The sequence below is a fragment of the Ochlerotatus camptorhynchus genome, unplaced genomic scaffold (genome assembly GCF_037179485.1).
Source record: "Ochlerotatus camptorhynchus isolate MF236.1 unplaced genomic scaffold, CSIRO-AGI_Acam_v1.1 ptg000185l, whole genome shotgun sequence".
Taxonomy (NCBI): domain Eukaryota; kingdom Metazoa; phylum Arthropoda; class Insecta; order Diptera; family Culicidae; genus Ochlerotatus; species Ochlerotatus camptorhynchus.
Window position 1 is genome coordinate 2746593 of NW_027040675.1, and position 19815 is coordinate 2766407.

Sequence of the window (19815 nt, forward strand, 5' to 3'; positions counted from 1 at the left end):
AAGTCTTTCCCTACCCGATGAGGATGTTGGTTTACGTGGGCGAGCCTTAAATTCCTAGAAATCATCAAGAGAAGTCATTGTTTACAAAAGCTGTTACGCCCTAATTCCTGCTCTATCTAAAATTCCTCAAATACTTAGTTCCAGAAAAAACATACCGTTGTAGATCAAAGTGAGATCTCGCTCGGGATCTCGATCCACTGGAGGACAGCGATGTAGATTTGATCGAATAACATGAATGAATGTAAATTATTGACGAACAGCTTGAGCTAATAAATGTAAAACGAATCATGTAGAATGAAAAAAAAAACAGTTTGTTTATAAAAATATACCGAATATTAAAAATATATGCAAATTTTCCATAAATTTACATTTTTCCTGCATACATCAGAAAAAAAAATAATGGACAAGTTCTTATTATAAAGGGTGATACGGTCAAAATTTGGTCAATATCAACTTGACGTATTTCTTTCAATTTTGCATTTAAAAAACCTGAACACCCCTCATTTTGAAGGTGTGTGTGTGTAGAATGTTGCTCCTATTTTGATTTTTGAATTCACTCTTCAGTTGTCAAAATGCCGTCCAAGCAAGAAGAGCAGCGTATCAAAATTTTGCTCGCGCATCGCGAAAATCCGAGCTACTCGCACGCAAAGTTGGCAAAATCGCTAAAAGTTGCCAAATCAACCGTTACAAATGTAATTAAAGTGTTTGGGGAACGTTTGTCGACAGCCAGGAAGTCTGGATCGGGGGGAAATCGAAAACCGGAAGCCGGTAGTTTCAAGCGAAACCCTAACCTCTCTCTCCGAGATGCCGCAAATAAGCTGGGTGTATCGTCTACAACCGTGCATCGAGCCAAAAAACGAGCCGGACTATCGACTTACAAGAAGGTAGTGACTCCAAATCGCGATGATAAACAAAATACGACGGCCAAAGCGCGATCCCGGAGGCTGTACACGACGATGCTGACGAAGTTTGACTGCGTGGTAATGGACGACGAAACCTACGTCAAAGCCGACTACAAGCAGCTTCCGGGACAGGAGTTTTATACGGCAAAAGGAAGGGGAAAGGTAGCAGATGTTTTCAAGCACATGAAACTGTCAAAGTTCGCAAAGAAATATCTGGTTTGGCAAGCCATCTGTACCTGTGGCTTGAAAAGCAGCATTTTCATAGCTTCCGGGACTGTCAACCAAGAAATTTACGTGAAAGAGTGTTTGAATAAACGTCTGCTGCTCTCCTGAAGAAACACGGTTGTTCCGTACTGTTTTGGCCGGATTTGGCATCTTGCCATTACGGTAAAAAGGCCATGGAGTGGTACGCCGCCAACAACGTGCAGGTGGTTCCCAAGGACAAGAACCCTCCCAACACGCCAGAGCTCCGCCCAATTGAGAAATACTGGGCTATTGTCAAGCGGAACCTAAAGAAGACCAAAAAAACTGCTAAGGGCGAGCAGCAGTTCAAGGCAAACTGGCTTTCTGCGGCGAAGAAGGTGGACAAGGTGGCTGTACAAAATCTGATGGCAGGGGTCAAGCGTAAGGCCCGGCAATTCGGATTTGGAAAACCGGAAGCCTAACTGAATATTTTTCCTGAATTTTATACTAATTGAACTTGAAAAAGAAATTTAATTTGATTTTTTAAATAAACGATTTCACCGATTTACACGCGTTTTCCCTTGACCAAATTTTGACCGTATCACCCTTTATCTCAACGATTGGTTTGTTTTTATCAAATCTTACGAAACGTACGGAAAGGTAAATAAATTTGAAAGTCATCAGTAATAAAAACATTCCGTTTGGTGCTAAACTGTGCTAGATTAAGAAAGACTAAGTGCGGATTGTGCTTAATAGGCCGGAAATGGGGTAGTTAACCCTATGAGGTATTGACCATGAAAATGTATGAAAGGACAAGTATTGCCCAATAAAGAAAAATGACTCTGCTCGACTGTTGAGCTGTTAAGTCCGTATTTTCGCTCGAGTTCTTGTTTCGTTTTTGAATCGTTCTGTGCTGAGCGGATTCCCCCGCGTTTCACGCCGGTGAAAGATGTTGCCAAGCTGGGTGCCGAACTGGCAAAACACAAGCTGCTGCCTCGCTTCAAGCTTTGCAGCATCGGTACCAAAATCATGTGCTCCAGCCTGGAGGAGTACAAACAAATAGGATGTTTCCTGAAAGACAACAACATGGACTTCTTCACGCATGATCTGCCATCGAGCAAGCCACTGAAGGTGGTTTTGTGTGGATTGCCGTCGTTCAAGGCGGCTGCGGTGAAATCCGAGCTGTACCTCTAGCGGTGTACCCGATGAACTGGCATTCCAACCACAACACCAGCTTCCGTGACCAGTTGTTCCTGGTGCACTTCACGAAGGGATCCACCAGTCTTGCATTCGCCTCTTGCACTCACGGAAGTTCAGTACCCAGCTCTCCAGTCGAAATGTTCCGAACCTAGCCCCGCTTCCGCTCAACAACCAACAAGCCAATTCTGTGAGTATATAAATTGTATCCAACAGCCGGACAGTTCAGCATCGTCTCGCTGCTACTGCGGCCCGGCCAATTCCAGGTTCCTTCACCGGTTTATCATACGCTGCTACTGTCTCAGGTGAGCCTGTCGACGATTCTCCGTTCACCTCGGAGGAACTTGTGACACTCTTTGCCGAGGTCATCATCATCATGCGCACCTGAAAGACTTGATCTGAACATCTACATGCTGCCCTGTCCCTTGTCACTAAGTGTGGACCGTGAAGCCATCAAAATCGTAAATTGGAATGCTTGCTCCTTGAAGAGCAAAAACTGGCTATCGATGTCCGTCGGTGATTGGCACTAGATTGCGGAAGAGAGACCGACGTTAAATAAATGAAAGAAGAAGAAGAAGAAGAAGAAGAAGAAGAAGAAGAAGAAGAGCAAAAACATCGAGTTTGTTGACTTTTTTAACGAACGGCACATCGACATCACCGAGACTTACTTTAAGCCAGAGCTGAACGTCTTCCTTCCCGACTTTCGGCTCGTAAGGCTTGACCGCACCAGCTCCGGAGGAGGGGTAGTGGCCAACGCTGCGAGACGGAACATCAGCTGCTGGCTACTACCAAACTTCCAGCTGAAAACTATCGAAGCCATCGGAGTTGAGGTGAGCCCATCGCGGTGTACTGCTCCAAGCAATCCAACATTAGGGACGGCTCAGCCGCAGACCTCCGAAGAGACATCATCAAGCTAACACGACGGCGGCAAAATTTCGTCATCGCTGGCGACCTGAACGCCAAGCATCAAGCCTGGGGCAATAGTCGGCGAAACCAGAACGGCACAATCTTATACAACTACACATCCTGTGTCCGGACACTCCCACCCGGTTGAGTCGATCCGGAGCTCATGCCACCATCGACATCTTCATCAGCAACATTGGCGATAACATCTCTCAACCTGTCGCCTATCAGGAACTGAGCTTGGACCGGTGGTGGCCGAAGTAGGTTCCTCGGCCAATAGGTTTCAAGTTTCCCGGCGAAATTACGTCCAACCGGAGTCGATCGGTGTCTGCAAACCATCGAAGAGCCGATATCCCGTGCCAGGGAGCAACACGTACCAGCATCCAGACAGATCTTATCAGGCTCAACCAAAGTTCTTATCAGGCTACCATTTGTTCCAGCGTTCTGGGCTGCCCCGCTTGAAGACCAATGCCAATAGACTAACCAAAATTATCCAGGCCAGGATGGTGGAATTCAGAAATAACGATTTTACCACCAAGATTTGCTCTCTCCCAGATTGTGCAAAGCCATTTTGGAAGATGACCAAAATTTTGAAAAATAAGTCGAGACCGATCCCTCCGCTTTCCTCTGTTGACCAGAACTCGGACCCATCCGGACTCATAACTCCAGTTGAAAAGGTCAATGCTCTTGACCAACATTCTGTGAATACACATAGGGGCTTATTACGGATGTCACTTCACGGTGAAAACTTGTCACTTGTCGTCACGGTGAAGTGATTCCCATTTGATTTGTACGGCAATCACGGCTCTTATTATTAGTATCACTTCCTTATCACCGTAAGGCCCATAATCTTGGCCAGACCATGGTGAGCCCCCTTGACCCTGCCGTACAGGAGGCAATGTCTAGAGTCGCTGACACCTCCGTAGTACCATAGAGGTAACTCTGAGACTAGTAGGTCCCAAAGAAACGTGCTCAACTTTTTGGCTTAGCTCTGGTACTATCTTCGGTCCCAAGCTAATCGATTCACCCCTCGAAACATAGTAAAATCCACTAACCCCTCATTTTATCTGCCAAACTTTCATAGCGAATCAAAACAAACATAGTGTAGCACTAGAATTTTGACTAGAATGGAATACGTTAATCGATTTGCTTGGGACCAATAGGCTAGTCAAGTAGTGAGCCAATTTAAAATCGTTAGTTTCCACCGGTTGCTATTACTATTTTAATACTTCAACAACTGGCCTTCAACAACAAGTTCTAAAATTTTCTCTAATGTGTGCAACACGTTGATGGAACGAAACTCTTCGACTTTAATCGTTCCAGCAACTTTTTGAATAGGAACCACTAAGGATTCCTTCTAAATTGGTGGCACATGTCTAGTTTGCAATGATTTATTAATAAGGTCCAGTAGTGGTAAGCGTGATTATCTCTCACACCAGCAGGCCTGGGTTCAATCCCAGTCGGCGCCGCCGGGATGTTCTGAGGCATAACATCTCTGATAACGCCTTTCTTCGGAAGGGTAGTGTAGCCGTCGGTCCCCGGTCCATTAGTTTATGGGTCGATAGGTAGGGTCCAGGTGTGGGAGCTGCCTCCCTGGCATCGGTAGCATTGGTGCTCAGCACGAAAAACAAGATCGACGGAAAACAAATCATGGGAAAAAAAAACATGCAATTGCATGAAAGCAATTTTGAATAATTATTGCAATTGATCCGAAAAATAACCCTTATTTACAAAAATGAGCGGTATATGGGGCATGAGCGGAGACTGGTTCATTGGTGGCAATTTGTTTCAAGCTATATTCTTCTTCTTCTTCTTCTTCATTCCTTTATTTAACGTCGGTCTCTGAAGGAAGACGTGACCAGAGATTTTTATGCCTCAGAAAAATCCTACCGACCTCGGCTGGGATTGAACCCAGACCCATTGGGGTGCAGTATAAAGCAGTCACGCTTACCACTACACCACCGGCGCCGGCTCAAGCGATATTCAGGCTTTAGGAGCGAAGTGCTTTAACACATGGTTGTAACTCTACTGTCTGTATCCCGGTAAAATTGCTCAGTAGCAAGAAACCTCTCGAGCTGTGCCTCAAGGTTGACTTACTACTGGGCAATCTGGAGGGGCTTCGCGATCCTAATGTGCAGTACTGTCACCTGACTAAAAGCTTTGGAAAGTTTAAGTTACACAGTAATCAAAGGGTGTATACTAATTATTTATTAATAAAAGCTATAGCAGATGTGGATTGAATTTCTAATAGTAGTTCTATTGAATTTTATGGGTGTACAGTGGGTTTTTACTATGGGGGTTTGACGTACCGGTACTGAACTGCTGCCGTTGATTCTGCTCCGCCGAAGACTACTCTGCCGATGCGCGAGCGCTCGCCGATGATCCTACGTACGACGAGCTTGACGTCGGGCGAATCAAGCCTGACAAGCCGATCTGCGGTCTCCTGGCGTCTACCCTCGTTGACGTGAATCACCAGAGTCTAGGCAAGGCCGGAGTGACTCTTTTGCGTTTAGAGCCGCCTTGGCCCGAGGAATGCGGCGATTTTGACCTTGCAATGCCAAATCGAAATGATGTCCTTTACTGTTAGGATTAATAGCCACTAAGGACCAATAATCCGACTCGTGTGCTTCCTGACCGACTTAGTCGGTTGGTTCACAAAATGGCGCTGTACCGAATGGTACCACAAAAAGGTCCTGATTGAACAGATAGGTATTCCCGCGATTCACCACTCACTTTTATTACTTTAAGGACACTTGGTTTTAACGATCCGAAGCACACGATACTGAATGAGGAATTGCTCTTCTCGTGAGTCGTTATTTTCCACCCATTTTGAATTCATAGTTTCGCCCGAATGTTGTTGTACCCACTGGTAGAATATTCATACCCACTGTACTGTTGTACGGTTTTATACAATTTTCAAATTTAAAAACAATTAATCCTACTAACAAAATAACATTTTTTTACAACGACTACTAACCCTACTAATCCAACACCAAATAACTTTAAGACACGTGACGGTACATTTAACAACCATGCACAAATTAAAAATCTAACATGTTTTGTAACAAACGGTTACATGGTAAAAACCGAAGGGGGCGACTCTATCTCCATGCAGGAAAAATTGTGTTTTGCTGTGGTTAGTTACGCAAACGCTGCGTAGATTGATGACGATTCTGAAGAAAAGATGATGCGCGATGCAAGAAGATGCGAGAAATTAATGAAGATTTTTCGAAGATTGATTCGATAGTGTGAGATTTGTTGAGCATCTAGAATTGAGATTTAGATGCGTCGCCCCCCTCGGTAAAAACTCAGATCTAACTTAACGAGACTGCCATTTATGAATTCAATCCTGTCCAAAACCGTTAAGCTGGGTTTAGATAGGGCAAGTCAATTTATCAAGTCAGTTGAATTCAACTGACTTGAACGCGAATTGAACGTGTAAACCATGCCATACAACTGACTTGATCAACTCACTTGAATAGAAAAAAGTTGAACCAGGCTCAACTTTCCAAGTCAACTGAATTCAACTGAGTTGATCATTTGACTTGCCTAGTCTAAACCCAGCTTTAAGCAAATTTAGTTCTCTTGATCAGATCTGCAGCACTGATTCCAGCTACTTTCTGATAAATGATGTCAACAGAGACAGAGAATCCAATCTGAAATAAAGGGCTAAGTTCAGTTGACCTTCAGCCGTGGCAAGATAGTCAAACCTATTATGTTCTTGATTTAATCTATTAAGAAAAATCTTACAGAAGTTAAAGTCCTTTGATTGTATTAGTCAGATACTTCAGAGACATCCAGCCAGGGAATTTCGGTAGTTTTAGTCAAATAACATACTGCAACACGCATTTCTACTCTTGTATAAAAATTGAAATACTTTACTGCAGCATTCCTCCCTCACTAGAATACCCTATCTTCATCAAATTACAATCTATATAGTCATCGCTTCGTATCAGATCATTGCGGTTTGTCTCCACCCACGCTCGAAAGAGCATTATCCAGTGCTGCTCGTACAATTTTATCTTCCTTTTCCTAGCGCTCCCGTGCTCAAAAATTCAAAAATCGAATCCCTTGACTAGTATCATATTCCAGTTTTTCTCGACTCATACCTGCACGATATTTTTATGTTTGTATACGCGTTTTATTTGTTTTCGCAAAGAGAGTATCATATGGAGTTAGAACTTTAGAATTTTATAATTATTTGCTGTTTTCGAAAACTCGCGAAATCTCTGCGAGTGCAAAGACAAATTTGGATAATTTTCCAACTCGAGCGATTTATGTTTATCTCGAATATCGATTAATGTATATATATATGGTTTGTTATTTTTAGATTAGATTGAAATCGAAATTGGTTTCCGGAAAGGATAGTCAAATACTTACGAACGCTTGGTTTTGTTGTTGTTTTGTTTGTTAAATATTTGGCCAGTATAAATACCAGTATAATTTGTATATTCACAGCATCTTTTTTTCCCGTCATCTCTCAATTTAATAGATTAAAAAGTATATCTTTAGCGATTAAACCCATATTGTAATGCACCAGAGAGGCGTTTCTCTGGTTCAAACACACATACACAAACACGCTTGCCAGCCTCTCGAATCACATTTTTATAGGACTACCTATTGGTTATAGATGATCCGGAGGCATTTCCCAATAAACCTGATTAGTGATCGTTGGTATCATTTACTTTTCGGTTGACATTCTGAATAGATTGGCATGGTTGATTTTCTGTTTGCTTAAAATGTTAATTGAGAGTATGATATTTCCTTTTATCCAATTGTTTTCCGTCTGCTCGTTTTGCTAGAAAAAACTATCGAATGACTAATCGTCTTCTGCGCAAAGTTACTCCGATAAGAACCATCCGAACGATGATTTTAGCTGGAATGGTATTGTCAGGGCGTTCAACAATAGGGTGGGTGTTGATGCAAAATGTCCAGTTGAATGGGCGCAAAAGCAAATTCAGAGTCAGCTAAATCCATTGTCTGTCATCCCCCTTTTTGTGCGCCGTCGGGCTGCTAACGGGGATCGATAGAAAAATGTTCTCTAGGGATGTTCAAGCGAGCAAGTCGCTCTTCAAAATTTCTAAATTTCCCCGATTCTAACGCAAAACCAGCCCAACAAATCATCGTAGGACCATTTTCCAACAAAACAGCAAACGTACAACTTTTTTCCCTTATCTACAATTGATTTAGGACAATTTTCCTTAGCTCTACCCTTATCTATAAATAGAGAATTTCCTCCAATCGGAAAACTCCGCCGAGAGGACAAATAACACTACCGGCTACACACAGACATTGCACAAGAAACACGTACCATCATACCTTACCTGCCTTCCTTATCCTAGTAGAAGATCTCCTCCTCATCATCGTCCTGTCGCAGCGGAACCATGGTCGCCGTCCTAACCTCAACCATATCATCTGCGCCATTGAGCGACCTTCGACCTAAACTATTCGTATTCGAGGACTGCTGCTGCTGCTGCTGCTGTTGTTGGTATTGGGCCTTGGGCACGCAGTAAGCCGCCGTACTCTCGCACTCATCGCTGAACGAATCGCTAAAGGCGTCGTTGAAGGGCGTGGGCGGAGCCGGGCTGATGTCGTTCAAACTGATCGCATCACCATCGGAGGACGAGTTCTGACTGAGATTCAGCGATTGGTTGCGCTGATGGTGAGGCTGGAACTGCTGAACAGGGGGCGTCGCCATCGGGAAGGAATGTTGATGATGCAGCAGGGCCGACTTGGGTGGAATCGGTGGCGGAGGCGCTTGCGCACCGCCGGTCCCATTTGCCATCGTCAGCCGGCTCATCGAAATGTTCAGTGAGTCTTTGGTCATCTGCATGTTGAAGGATTCCGGATTGGAATTGGTCTTCTGGTGACCCCGAGGGGTGATCGCTCCGTTTCCGTTTGTGTTTGGCGAGATGTTGTACTCGTCCATCGTTTCGGCGGCGGCGGTCGTCGGGACCGGTTGATGGTAGTGATGGTGGTGATGACCTGTGTTGGCCAGCTCTTGCGAGCTTGTCGAAATCCCGGAGTCTCGGTTGAACGGTCCGAGGTCGTAGAGATTTTTAAGTTCGCTGGAACTCCTCGGACTTCCATAGCTGTGATTCATGCTTTCGCTGTAGGAGATTTCGTACAAGGAATACTTTTTGGAACGAGGCCTGGCCGGAGCGGAGCCCTGTTGTTGCTGTTCAACAAATTCGGTGAAGGGTATCGGGTTCGAGCTCCGCTTATCGGGGGTGTGACCTCGAGGAGGAAGCGGTGGAGCCGACGGGGACAAAGTTAGCGAATCTCTCGGAGGTATCTGCGGAGCCGGAATCGGCGACGAGGTCATGGCCGTCATCGGAATAATCCCCGATAGGGACAAGGTCTTCCGGCTTAAATAGGTGTACGTTTCGTCGTGATCTTCGGCAAAGTAGTGCTGTTGACAGTTGTTCTGAAGCGCCGCCGACGACTGATGCTGGTGCACATTGGCAGTTGGAAGCGGCGGCAGCGGCTTGGTTGGAATGTTAATGTTCGTCTTCCACTCGGCTGTGCTCTTTTCCAGCTCCAGGAACGCTTCCGACAACCGGTTATGCAGCGGCAGTACCTCCTCCGAAGCAAGACTCCGGTGCAGCTCCAGTGCCTGCCGTAGAATCTGCATCTGTTCGAAGATCAACCGCTTCAGCCGTTGGACGTGCAAGCTTTGGTCGCGACCTTCCGGCGATTTGGCGAACCGTTCGGTGAAGAATGCATCCTGGTACTTGTTGAAGCCACCGTTGACGTTGGCGTCGACCGAACCCTGCAGCCGCATGGTGAACGGGTTGAGATTGCGCTTCGGTTCCAGCCGGTACTGGACGATCAGATCGGACAGTTCCTTGTTGACGTTGGACACGCTCTCGCAGGCAAACTCCACCGGCGTTAGTTCGTGGATGGAGCTGAGGGAAGGGGAGATAATGTTAAAGGTCAGACTTCTTTTTTGGGAAACAATTTCAATAAAATTCAAACTGGTGGATTTTGCAAAATACTTCAAACTGTCCGTTGAATGGATCTAACAACTCCAGAGTGACGTCTACGGAAAAGCTCTACTGACATTTTCGAATTCCGTCAAGCTTTTGGCAAAATGGACAATCCAGTTGACTCAAAACCGACATCACTAGGCGTACGAATCTACGGGATAAAAGACCAATGATACTTACGCATTCGTCACCTCGAACCATCGCAAGATGCCGGGCAGTAGCAGCGCAATGTCGTAGATCGTCCGCTCGATCCAGAGCGACTTGAACTCGTTGTCCTTATCGACGACCCCTTTGTGAACGGGACGATCGTACTGGAACTTGGTAACATCGTTCACCTGTGCCGAAAAACCAAGCAAAGTTTAGCTCTTTTCGCACCACTTCTTCGATTCCACCCCGCTTACCTCGTAGTACTTGGAAATCTTCTCCGGCACGGTCACCTTGGCACTCTTCAGATGGCTCGGGTCGGAAATGGGCCGCACATTGACGACATGGAAGCGCTGCTCCGGCGAGTTCAGGATGGAACTATCCGGCGGGTAGTGCTTCTTGTCCAGGATCTGGGCAGCCGGAAACTCGATCTGCAACCGCTGGATGAACGCCCCGATCCGCTCGTACTCCAACCCGCGGTAGATGAATTGTTTGTTCTGCGCGGAAAAAGGGACCGAAATGACTAAACTATGACGGAGTCGAATTCCGACGGCTAAACTCACCCTAACAAACGAAGGAAATCCGGTTCCGTAGTAACCCACGCGGAAATACTCCGGTTCCGGCCTCAGCTGCGTCAGAATATTCTGGAAGAACTTCGCCTCCTGGATCAGAACGTCGCTCAGTCGGTTGTAGTCGAACCGCTTCCGCTCGTAGAACATGGCCAACTCCTTGCACAGTGGAATACCCTTCTCCCAGCATTTTCCCTTGTCGAAGTAGTTGATGATCTGAAAATGGCGATAGACGGCATTGCTGTTAAAATTCGTTTGCTTCAATTCTCTTGACCAGTATACGCACATTTTTGTACATCTTTTCCTTCTGTTCCCATTCCCGGGGTCCGTTGCTCTCATCGGAAATGTTTTCACTGTCCCAGGAGAGCATATCTGCGTACAGCTTCAATGTCAGCCCAGCTTCGATGTAGTTCTCGGCGCCTAAATGTAGATCCAGTAGCTTGTAGATGTACCTTTAACCATCAAATTAAAACAAAACTGTCATTTCAAATTCAAATCCGGAAAACTGAGCAAAACCCATCGACTCACCTCACATACATCTCCTTCCGGTTGATTTCGTCGTTGTAGAAGTTCAGCAAGTTCACCGTACAGGTCATCCGCTTGTCTCGGTTCTCGTCGCCCTGCATCACGCTCCGGTAGTCGAGCAGCCGTTCCAGTAGGCGCGTGACGGAAGAAATAAACGCCGTGCCCGATTCCCGCCACGAGGGATTCTCCGCCTGGACGCGTTCCAGCAGTCTAAGAATTAGAACCGTTATCAGGTTATTTTACAGGATCGGACATTTTATGGACACATGGGAAGAGAACCAAGGGTTGAAGGGGATTAGTGGAACCACTTTTCGGGGGGTAGTAAACACTTACGCTAGACACAATTGTTCCCTGTTTATGGTGGTGGTGGTGGCAGATGATGGGTAGTAGTAGTAGGCAGTAGATTGTTTTATTTTTTGGTAGTGGTAGTAGTAGCGGACCACATGCGAATTTGTTTTACAATGAGTTTATGCATGATTTTTAACAACGTGAGCGAGAGAAGCATGAAATTAAAAACAAACAAGAAAATACACACATGATGGCATATTGTATGACACTATTTTTTTTGTTAGTGGAAGCAGGTGATTATTACAATACATGTTCGTTCGGTTTAAATCTAAGTTTTGAGAAACAATAGCACTCACATGGTACTGAAGAGTTCACGGTACTCATCGTCGCCCTTGTTTTCACTGATCAGTAAATCCAGTTTGTCAATCAGTTCGCTTTCCACCAACCGGAAGGATCCTCGGGAAACCTGCCGGAAGAAAGAATGGATTTTTTAGACTAATTCATTGTTAATTTAAGGTTACACGAAACGAAAATTAATTATTTTATTCACTCATACATTTTTGTTAAAACATCAGCCTTATACATCCCATAGGACAAACCACATAGGTCCTATAAGATAATGATGATGATAGATTACCACCTATTGTAGCAAGGCGCCTGCACATAGCAAAGGACTGTTCCTTGTGCTCATAATATTACAATACTTCTCCCTCAAACAACACCATGATGACTTCATGCTCGATTGGCTACACTAACTGACAGTTCGTTTGGCTACATTATACTTTGCCTCCGCTTATCTATGGAATCTATAGTATCTATACTATTTATCGGTGCTATACACTGAACTACCGAGAAACGTAAATTTCACCTGAAAAATCAGGTAACATTTCAAAAATATGAATCCAATAAGAATTACATGCTGCACATAAATACCAATGGCATGGTAATGAATTCCACTCGATTGACTGATGGAGCTCAGGCACCGACGAACCGACATGCCACTGGAGCATTTCGTTTGTCCGCAATTCGATTTGTCAAATGAACGGTTCAATCTATGAAACGGGCGATCAGATCGATCAAACGAGTTGAGACGCAAACCAACTCAATATAAATTTTGCGTGTGTACGTGTCCTTGTTTTCGATATGACGCGATCGGATGAGTAGATGGCGGTAGTATTTAACCTATTTTAAATATGCCGTCTTGGGCAAGAATTTGAATATGGCTTCTATGAGCTGTCACGTCGGTTCGTCGGTGGTTCAAGCATAGAGGTAACTCTAAGACCACTGGGTCCCGAAGAAAATCATTATTATTTTTGGCTCACTCAGTACCAGAACAACGGTCCCAAGCAGTCCCAAGCTATTTCACTCACCCCTGCATGTTCTGCATGAATCCACACACCCCTGATGTTATCTGTCAAACTTTCATAGCGAATCAAAACAAACATAGTGTAGTAATAGAGTTTCAACTAGAATAGGGTACGTTAATCGTTTGCTTGGGACCAATAGGCTACTAAAGTGGTGAGCCAATTTAAAATCGTTAGTTTCGTATTGATTGTTGGTTCAAGTGTCATATTGGTAAATGTTAAGTGAAGTTCACGTAAATTTTACTTGACCTCATGATGTGAAAACTGTCTTTGCATTAGTTCAAAATAACGGCAGATGAAAATATGCGTTTTTTGTTGCTAGTCGGGATTTTTTATGTTTTTGAGCGTAAGTTTGATTAACATCAATAAATGAATCCTGATTTTCAATATCTAAAATAAATTGAAGAGTGTAAAATCGGACTGAGGAGCAAACAAAGGCAAAACGATCAACTAAATATAGTTACTAAAAAGAACAGTTTTATTTTGTCTGTGGTTTTATGTTAATTATAATAATGTAAAAAATCAACAAATATGTTAAAATTTATTTAAAAAAAAATCGGATGATAAAATTAAATACCACTGCATACCGAGTTTGTAAGTCGCCGCGATCGGACGTATGCATAAATAGCTCTATAGAGCATCAAATTGCATATCGGTGCTGATTGCTTGTGAAGTGTGTGGACCGACGAAGTGCATTTTTTTCGTTCTTTTTTGCCAGACCAAGCAAGTTTCGCTGCACAGTGAATAGAGGGCAAGAAAGGCAATGCCCCATACAGGCGGCCCCAGTGGGGCCCCTGGTCCCCTTTTCCCAGGGGAAGACTTCCCAGCACTCGGTCAGCAAAGATTCTCCGGGAAGTTTTTAGTGATCGAAAGAGTTGATGAAACAATTCAAACTTGGTGCGGTGGTGACAATGTCGAACAAATAAGAAGAACAAAGGAGGGTAAATGTCTAATCAAGACGAAGAACGATAGACAAGCTCAAGCTCTGCTTAAGCTAAAAACTATCTCTAGTGATATAAACGTTAAGATCTACGAACACAGAATACTAAACTCGTGCAGAAAAGTTATCACGAATCGCGACCCTTACGTAGTTACGGAAGACGAAATGCTTGAAGTGCTAAAAAATCAAAACGTGACAAAGGTAGAACTGATTAAAACGAAGCGCAACGGCGTGGTAAGTGCAACAAACTCGTTCATCATAACGTTCAACAGTGTAAATGCCCCCAAGTATGTGAAGGTAGGCTTCGTACGAATTGCTACTAGGCCGTTTTACCCTCGGCCAATGCGATGCTTTCAGTGTTTTCAATTCGGACACATCGGCAAAGCGTGCAAAGGAGAAAAAAGGTGCTACAACTGCAGTAAATCGTTCCATGGGGATTCATGTGACAACACTCCCCAATGCATAAATTGTGCTGACAAAGAGCAACAACAACAACAACACCGGCCTACAAGTAACAGCTGTCCAGTATGGAAAAGGGAAAGTACCATAATGAAGATCAAGGTTGATCAGAACCTAACATACAGAGAAGCAAAACAAAAAGTGGAAAAATCGGAAAAAAAAATGATTACTCTGAAGCGCTTAAGAAGAATCTGGAGACCAAATTTGAAGATACATTGAAGAAGAGGGAAGAATGGTTTCTCGCTGAATTGAAGAAACGAGATGAAAAAGAGAAGGAAAGGTTGGACCAATACAAAAATCACTTAAAAAAATGGAAAAACAGATGAACGAGTACAAAATGGAGTTAGAAAAGATCAAAAGTCAATATCAAGCTGAGCATGAAAAAAGGGCAGAACTTGAGGATCAAAATAAAGCCCAAGATTTGACTATTCAAAAACTTCAAAAAAAACTTAAACTATACGCCGATTACGGGGACTACAAAAGCAGTCGAAAAACCCAGCAACATGAAAGTATCGGGGCCTCCCCACCTAGGAAACGAGGAAGTAAGCGAGGCAAAGAAGATAAACAAATTGAACAAGAGGAAAATAGTGACATGGAAGTTCAATAAATATCGGAAGAAGATGATCAAAGCGATGAACAACACTGCGAACAAATTAACACAAGACACAGAGTAAACAGCAGGTAACCCCCCAACAAAAAAAAAAAAACAAAATGCAAAGACCCAAAAAAACAAGTATCATAACATGGAATATTCAAGGATTACGCACCAGTAAACAGGAGCTAACAATGCTAAACAATGAAATTGAACCACTAATAATATGTTTACAAGAAACCATGTGTAAAACTGACGCACTGGCAACCATTGGAGGATACAATGTAATACACCGAAAAAGGCAAACCAATAACAGAGCAGCCGGAGGAATAATAACTGCCATCAAAGAAGGTATAGATTATAAAGAAATAGCAATCGACACACAGATGGAAATAACTGCTGTTAAAGTAGAACATCCCATTAACGCCACTGTAATAAACGTATACTTACCGCCAAACACAGTTATAGATAAAAATGAAGTCGTACGAATCCTATCGAAGGTACAAAAGCCGTATATCATGCTAGGAGACATGAATGCACACCACTACTTATGGGGAAGCGAATTTATTAACGCTAAAGGGAAAGTTCTAGAAGAAGTATTCGACGAAATGGAACTAACAGTGTTAAATGACGGAGAATATACATATATAAATAACGCAACAGGGAAAGAATCATGTATCGACTTAATCAGCTGTACTAACAACTCAGCAGGAATAATAGACTTCGAGGTACACGAAGATACGCAGGGAAGTGATCATTTTCCGCTCGTGATCACCCTACCAGCAAACTCAGAAATCAGTAGCAGCACACAAAACTGGCAAATAGACGAAGCTGACTGGGTTCAGTTTACAAATACAGTCTTTTTTAGAAGCATAACAACAGTAGAAGAACAAATTGAAGAAATTACAAAACAAATTATTAAAGCAGCTGACAAATCCATACCGAAATCAAAAGGATTCCCGGGTAAAAAAAGAGTCCCGTGGTGGAATGCTGAAGTTTCAAAAGCCGTCAAAGCCAGACGAAAAACACTCAGAAAATTAAAAAACAAAAATACTCTCGGAGAAGAAAGACAACTCGCATTACAAAAGTTTCAGACCAGAAGACAGGAAGCGCGAGACCTAATCAGCAAAGCCCAAAAACAATCATAAGAGGAATTTGCAAATAGTTTCACAGCAAGCACCCCTATAAAAGAAATTTGGACCAATCTCAGAAAGATACAGGGCAAATACAGTAAACCAACCATCAGACAAATCAAATTTAATGGTCAGGTAGCAAACGAGAACAAAGGAATTGCTGACCTTCTAGCCAAGGCCTTCAAACTGTATCTAGTAACGAAACGTATCATAAGGAATTCATTGAATATAAAAATAAAATTAAACGTACCTGAAAATCCAGCTGATGAGTATAACAAACCCTTCAATCAAACTGAACTAGAAGCAGCAATGGAAAACCTCAAAGGAACATCACCAGGACCAGACAACATTCATAACATGATGATCAAAAACTTTCCACCAGACTGTAAACGGATCCTTATAAATACCTTCAACAGGATGTGGAACGAAGCTTACTATCCAACCCTTTGGAAAACAGCAACGGTAGTACCCATTTACAAAGGCAAGGGCGAAAGATCAAACCCAAATAATTATAGACCAATATACCTAAATAGCTGCTTAAGCAAAATCTTTGAAAGGATGATAAACAATCGTCTGGTCCATATCTTAGAGTCCCAAAACCACCTGTATGAACATCAATATGCTTTTCGAAAAGGCAAATCGACTACGGACCATATAACTATGACCGAAGAATTCATTAGAACGGCTATGAGCAAAAAAATGATTACGCAAGCAGTTTTCTTGGACATCAAAAAGGCCTATGATACAACCTGGAGACGATTAGTCTTGAACGAGCTATCCCAAAAAGGGGTTGGAGGAAAATTACTGGCTTATATCCACGAAATTCTCAAAACAAAACATTTCAAAGTTAGAATCAATGGACAATACTCTGACGAAGTAGAAATGGAAACTGGACTATGCCAAGGATCGGTCTTGAGTGTTACACTGTTCTTAATTGCTATAAACACGATAACCAGCTCCATCCCAGACGGAGTAAAAATACTAATCTATGCAGATGATGTCATCCTTCTAGCAACTGGTACAAACGCCAAAATAACAGAACATCTATTACAAACCACATTAAACAAAATACACCACTGGGAGATGAAAACAGGATTCCAAATTTCGGCGGAAAAAAGTGCAACAATAATTTTCAGAAACCCTAAAAGCAGAAAACCAACGAACCTTGATGGCCTAATACTGAATGGACGATTAATTCAACATAAAAACACCACAAAATACTGGGTGTAATTTTTGATCAACATTTAAAATTCAGAGAATATGTAGAAGAAACGAGATCATCCTGTTTACAAAGAGTACAGATTCTAAAATACATCGCAGCCAGACAATGGGGTGGTGACACTAAAACACTTACTCAATTATACAAAGCTACAGTATTGGAAAAGTTGCTGTACGCCGCACCAACAATAACATCCATCAACAAAACCTGTATACAACGACTTGAAACAGTGCATAACGAAGGCCTAAGAGTAATATGTGGAGCATTCAGAACAAGTCCCATCATCAGCATTCAATCGGAGACAGGCATCCCTAACCTCAAAACATTACTCAACCAAAGATTAGTAACACATTTTGCCAAAAAGAGAGCAACTCCAGAAAGCTTTCCCCACACACCTCAAACCGATACCCGCACAGAGGATCCTAGCAGCTACAGTTCCGGAGAAATGTGGAATGAATCACGAAGCCCAGACCCCAACACACCGGAAATAAGGGCAGCTGATGTGATGAACAGTATTGACCTAACACTACCCACGATTAAGTTCCTAACGGTACCAAAAATAGCTCCCTGGAATAGAAAACCAATTATTATAGATAAGCACCTCTGGCACCTAAGCAGAGAGAATGCAAAACCCCCAGAACTGGTTCAAGCATTCAAAACCCGGAATAGTTCTCTATACAAATTTCATCGTGCAATATATACCGATGGATCCAAAAAAGATGGCAGAACAGGCTACAGCGTAGTGACTGCAGGCTTAACTATACGTAAAAGAATAAGAAACTTGAGCAGCATATACACAGCAGAAAGCCACGCCATAATTGAAGCACTGAAATGGATTGTCCAACAGCAAACAGCCGGAGCATATATCATTTATACGGACTCCCTAAGCGCAATAACAACACTGGAAAAACAAAAAATCTCCAGCGTCTGGAAAGACGAAATCATCGACCTCTATAATAAGGCAGCACACAATCATTCATGTGCAACCTTTGGCTGGGTCCCTAGCCATATTGGAATAATTGGAAATGAAAAGGCAGATACGGAAGCCAAAAAATCCCTCAATACTACGAAAATAATAAGTGCAATAGGCATACAAGACGCCAAGGCATTTATTAAACAAAAATTCCTAAATAAATGGCAAGAAGAATGGACTAATACCACCGGAAACGCTCTACGTGAAATAAAAAACGTCATTACTCCTTACAAACAGTCCATGACAGGCAACCGTAAACAAGATGTAATGATGACCAGACTTAGAATCGGTCATACTCTTCTCACCCACAAGTACATACTAGACAAGGAAAATCCACCCAAATGCCAATTCTGCAACTCCAATTTGTCTGTCAAACACATAATAGCAAACTGCCCAGGTCTCGATCACCTAAGAACTTCAATTGGAATTTCAACAAGCTTAATGCTGGGTTTAGACTAGGCAAGTCAAATGATCAACTCAGTTGAATTCAATTGGCTTGCAAAGTTGAGCCTGGTTCAACTTTTTTCAATTCAAGTGAGTTGATCAAGTCAGTTGAATGGCATGGTTTACACGTTCAATTCGCGTTCAAGTCAGTTGAATTCAACTGACTTGATCAATTGACTTGCCCTATTTAAACCCAGCTTAAGGGAAGCACTGGCGGACGACAGGGAGAGTATGGAAAAAATAACACTGTTCTTCCAGCAAGCTGGGCTAGCTAAGCAAATTTAATAAATCGTCGAAACATCAAAACCGTATCGCGCCATCATCATTTATTAGCTCGGTCACCCAAAATGCCAGCTATAAAAATCCCCATCGATCGGAAAGAGTCAATAGTCATACATCAAACTCCAGTCAACCATCATCATGGGCAACAGCGACTCCAAGGACCAAAAAGTGAAGCAGATAGGTGACCAACAGGTTACTGTCATTGAAAACCAGGAGGTGCATACGGAGATGCACTCCCAGCATGAAGCGAAGCTGTGGATCATCATAGGCATGCCTCGAGGTATGCTGACCTTTATCATCGCACTCAACCTAACAAAAATTGTAATCAACAAATGTCGGAAGGAGGCATACAAAGCAGCGCGGTCTATGGCGGCGGCTCAGAACGTATAAAATCGGTGGTTCACCAAGAACAGCAAAAATACCAAAAGTGAAGATTTGCAATGTAGACCAACAACAAAAAAAAAAAAAACGAAGAATAACAAAAGTGAATCTATATAATGTACTATAACTCTAAAGTCACAAGACCCGAATGACAACAGTTAAAAGGTCTTTAATAAAGAAAAAAAAAATACCACTGTATTAAAACACATGATACATACCTCAAATTCACTTAACTATTGCTACAAAATCCAGTGACGATTATTAAACAATTCACGTAACTTTTAAGTGAAGCCAATTTGAGGATCATCGGAACTTCCGATAAAATTTA

The 19815-nt window shown here is 42.9% G+C and overlaps 1 protein-coding gene across 4 annotated transcripts in view; it reads right to left on the minus strand.

Moving 5' to 3' along the window:
• The window catches only part of spg (dedicator of cytokinesis spg), a 243224-nt gene that overhangs the window by 16340 nt on the left and 207069 nt on the right, over window positions 1–19815 (minus strand). For 2 of the 4 annotated variants that reach the window (XM_065223143.1, XM_065223146.1), the window contains 8 exons: window positions 12057–12166; window positions 11746–11763; window positions 11416–11622; window positions 11174–11339; window positions 10882–11103; window positions 10576–10815; window positions 10355–10509; window positions 7544–10093 (listed from right to left, as the gene is read on the minus strand). In XM_065223143.1, the coding sequence (XP_065079215.1) occupies window positions 8524–10093; window positions 10355–10509; window positions 10576–10815; window positions 10882–11103; window positions 11174–11339; window positions 11416–11622; window positions 11746–11763; window positions 12057–12166 (2688 nt within the window). In that variant the 3' untranslated portion in view covers window positions 7544–8523. Of the gene's footprint in view, window positions 1–7543; window positions 10094–10354; window positions 10510–10575; window positions 10816–10881; window positions 11104–11173; window positions 11340–11415; window positions 11623–11745; window positions 11764–12056; window positions 12167–19815 lie in introns of those variants that run through there. The other 2 variants (XM_065223144.1, XM_065223145.1) reach the window with 2 other exon arrangements.